Genomic DNA, 4,533 nt, shown 5'->3' on the forward strand with positions numbered 1-4,533 from the left:
GATGGGGCTTGGAGCAACCTGGGCTAGTGGAAGGTGTCCCTGCCCATGGCAGGGGGTGGCACTGGGTGATTTTTAAGGTCCTTTCAACACCAATGATTCTGGGTTTCTATGGTCCCATTGTTCCACCAGTCCTGGATTTAGTTCACCTGGGCCTGCCCAGGGAGGTTTGGAGTCCCCACCCCTGGAGGTGTCCAAAGAAGGCCTGGCCATGGCAACTCAGTGCTCTGGGCTGGGGGACAAGGTGGGCATCGGGCACAGGTTGGACTCGATGGTCTTGGAGCTCTTTTCCAACCTAAATAATTCTGGGATTCTGGGATTCACACACAGAGAATGGAAAAAATCGGCTTTAACGTGCCGTCCTGCCTCTCCTTCACACCCACGAGCTCCACACAAGCTCTGCTTCCAGACCTGGCTCCATCCCTGGAGCTGCCACCCTGCACTTATATTCTGATTTTTGAAATGTCTACATCCAATCTGCTCCAGAAAGGCTTGTTTGTGCTCAGCTGCTGGGGTGTAACCAGGGAAGCATCAAACACTCCCGCGTTGGGAGTGAAGCTCTACCTGTTGCCATGGTGTGGGAGGAGAAAGGAGCCTGGGAGAGGCAGCGAGCCAGGAGGAATATTGCTGGAATATTGCTGTTCCAGCAGAGAAGTACAGTTGTGAAATTAAATTGAACTGGGAGTCATTTGAAAGGGAAAACAGTGTTGCTGTGTAGTTACAGCTGAACCAGGAGCCGCTGTTGTGTAATTAGAGCGTGGGGCTAATTAACACAGCCAGGAGGGTCTGGCAGCTGTGCCACCACAGATCACCAGCTGTACCTGAAGGCTTTGGGGGTGGCATGAATATTTATGGTTCAGGCAGAGCATTAGGATTGTCTGATCCAGGACCTACAGGAACCTCTGCAGGACCGTTGCTCCCATATTTACAGAATTATACAATAAAATGATAGAAATTATATCTATAGATGTAATTTTATGTATAATTATATTATATTATTTTATATGTATATATAATTTTATATATGTAAATTTTTATATTATTTGTATTTATATTTATGTATATATAAATTATTATTATAGAAAAAATTCTACATATAGAATTATAGAGTAAAATCCCAGGATGGTTTGGCTTGGAAGGGACTTTAAAGCTCATCTCATTCCAATCCCCTGCCATGGGCAGGGACACCTTCCATAGCCCAGGTTGCTCCAAGCCTTGTCCAGCCTGGCCTTGGACACTCCCAGGGATCCAGGGGCAGCCACAGCTTCTCTGGGCAACCTTTTCCAAATCCAAAACGAAAACCTGAAGGAAACCTAATTCAGAAAACTGAATAATAATAAACTATTTCAATCATTAACAAAATATTTTACAATACATATTATTATACATGTTATTAATGTCTCTATATATTTACCTTTATTTTAGATGTTTCGTCTTTATTTATAAATAATTCATAAATTTTAGATATTAATGTTTTCAGTATATTTTATCTATACTTTATGTATTTTATTTAATGTAGTGAGAGAGTCAGTGAGTGCTGAGGGAGTTTTTGATGGCAGAAGCTGTGCAGTGCCCGGGCAGTTCTGCACTCCATCAGCAGATGGTGGTAGAAACCCTGTTGCTGAGTTTCCTGGAGCTTCTGCACCTTGCCCAGAGGCCTGTCCTGGCTCCAGGGGACCCTGGTTGTCACCTGTCCCTTCCCTCCCCCAGATTACAAAGTGGGATGAACCTGCAGATCTGCTTTGTGAACGACAGCGGCAGCGACAAGGACAGCGATGCCGACGACAGCAAGACAGAGACCAGCCTGGACACGCCGTTGTCACCCATGGTAGGTCTGGGATCCCGTCCTGGAGCATCCCTGGGGGGGCTGAGGAAGAGCTGATCCTCTTCAAACAGCAACACCAAACCCCAGAGCAGCCTTTTCAGCCATCAGTAAAGTGTGAGATGCTGAGGGGCAGATAAAGAGCTGCTGTGGAGCTGATGCCTTCGTGTGAAGGTTCCTCCTTCCTCCCTTTCTTTTTGCCTCTGTAATTGAGGTGAGGTGTTATCAGCTCTCAGCAGCTTTTCCCCCCTTTTTTTCCCTTAGTGAAGATGACACTGCAGCCCCAGATGTTCCCCTCCCTGTGTCCTTTCAACCCCTATTGATCTGGTGGCTTCTCTTCCTGTTTAAAGTTGTATTAACAGTCAACAAGCCTTGTCTGGGAATCGCTCTGATTTCGAGAGATAATCTTGGGGATTAAGATAAAAGAAAAAAAATCCGTGCTTTTCACAGTTTCTGTAGAGATGATGCCACTTTTAAGCCCACAAAAGAAGTTAAGCCAAGAGCAAATGTCTTTGCTGTGGCACGGTCAGGGTGACAGGGCTGTCACAGCTCCATGTGCTTCCCTAGAGCAAGCAGAGCTCGTCCTACTCCGACAGAGACACGACAGAGGAGGAGTCAGAGTCCCTGGATGACATGGACTTCCTCACCAGGCAAAAGAAACTCCAAGCTGAAGCCAAGATGGCCTTGGCTATGGCAAAGCCCATGGCCAAAATGCAGGTGGAGGTGGAAAAGCAGAACAGGAAGAAATCGCCGGTAGCGGATCTTGTGAGTGGGGGCTGTGGGATGGGATTGGGTGGGATGGGATGGGATGGGATGGGATGGGATGGGAGAGGACACCAGGCCTTTGGACATCCACACCACTGATGGGCATGGGGAGGATGGTGGAGATAGGGGCTGCCCTCAGGAGTGGAAGGGTCAACGTGGGTTATCTTGTTGGGGTGTTACGGGACAACAAACTCTTATTTTCCACATGTTTCAGTGGAATTACCATAAAATACACTATTACCATAAAATACACTATTACCATAAAATGCAATTATTACCATAATAATTGCAGTTGTTTATGACTTGAAGCCTTGGGTGCAGTGTTGGGTAGAAGGCTGAGCTCACTTTGTGGTGGAGTCGTTGGTGCCTGTTGTGAGAGGGGGATGGAAACGGCCTGAATGGTTCAGAAATGCAAAGAGTTGGAAGAAAAGTATATAAAATATTGACAATTCCCTTCCAGCTGCCACATATGCCTCATATAAGTGAATGCCTGATGAAGAGAAGTTTGAAACCCACTGATCTAAGAGACATGACTATCGGGCAGCTACAAGTGATAGTCAATGATCTGCACTCACAGATAGAAAGTAAGTGAGAAGTCTTTCATTATTCTTTGGAATATCCTGTTTAATCAAGAAAATTCTCCAGGATATACAGAGAAATGTTGATAACTGTATGAGAACATAAGTATACATATATTATTTTTTATATATATTTATTCTTACATATATGTGAATAATAATATATATAAATTTATATTAATATATATTTTTGTTTATTTATATTTATAGATAGTATATTATATATTTTATATTTATTTATATATATTTATATTTATTTATATATTTCTATTTATTCTAATATATTATATATTTTTATATTTGTTTATATATATTTCTATTTATTCTCATATTATATCATCATCATCTATTATATATATGTGAATAATAATATATATAATAATATAATGATATGTATTATATTATATAATAATATATATTATATAATAATATATAATATATATTTACTTTTATATATTTATATTTGTTCTTATATATTATTATATATGTGCATTATAATATGTATGATAATATAATGATATTTCTTATATAATAATATATATAATGTAATAATATATAAAATATATATGATATATCTTATGTAATAATATATGAAATCTATTTATATATTTATAGATATTTATTTATTTTATTATTTATATTTATTTCTATATTTCTATAATTATATAATTACAGAATATTTATATATAGATATATGTAAATATATATAAATATATATTTATATATTTCATATGTGAATAATTATATATATAAAAATATGTATGAATATATATAAGAATAAATACATATAAGAAATATTTATAAGAATAAATATATACACATATATGCAAATATATTTATACTTATATATTCTTGTATATATTTATATATTATTATTTTATATATATATTCTTTTATATAATTTTTAAATATATATTTATTGATTTATATTTATTTATTCTTCATGGAAAGGGCTGTCCAGCCTTGGCACAGCTGCCCAGGGCAGTGGTGGAATCCCCATCCCTGGAGGGCTTTAAAAGCTGTGCAGATGTGGGGAATGTTGATGTACAAACTGGGGTTTCCCAGGAAATCACAAACTCCCCCCTTTTCTCTCCTGGCTCCAGGCTTGAACGAGGAGCTGGTGCAGCTGCTGCTGATCCGGGACGAGCTGCACACGGAGCAGGATGCCATGCTGGTGGACATCGAGGATCTCACCAGGTCAGGGAGGCTCCTCGGGGTGTTCGGGGGCACTGCCTGTCCCATCCCCACATTGTTTGGGGTCATTGCCTGTCCCATCCCCACATTGTTTGGGGTCACTGCCTGTCCCAATCCCACATTGTTTGGGGTCATTGCCTGTCCCAATCCCACATTGTTTGGGGTCATTGCCTGTCC

At 39.9% G+C, this 4,533-nt stretch overlaps 1 protein-coding gene across 1 annotated transcript in view; it reads left to right on the forward strand.

Annotated features, from left to right (window-relative positions):
• LOC108505414 (schwannomin-interacting protein 1) overlaps positions 1-4,533 on the forward strand; it is an 18,059-nt gene that overhangs the window by 12,098 nt on the left and 1,428 nt on the right. Inside the window, exons 3-6 of the mRNA XM_017831367.1 lie at positions 1,700-1,825; positions 2,387-2,584; positions 3,045-3,168; positions 4,266-4,359. Of these exons, the coding sequence (XP_017686856.1) occupies positions 1,721-1,825; positions 2,387-2,584; positions 3,045-3,168; positions 4,266-4,359 (521 nt within the window). The 5' untranslated portion in view covers positions 1,700-1,720. The remainder of the gene's footprint in view (positions 1-1,699; positions 1,826-2,386; positions 2,585-3,044; positions 3,169-4,265; positions 4,360-4,533) is intronic.

This window comes from Lepidothrix coronata, unplaced genomic scaffold, assembly GCF_001604755.1.
Source record: "Lepidothrix coronata isolate B3197 unplaced genomic scaffold, Lepidothrix_coronata-1.0 Scaffold190, whole genome shotgun sequence".
NCBI lineage: Eukaryota > Metazoa > Chordata > Aves > Passeriformes > Pipridae > Lepidothrix > Lepidothrix coronata.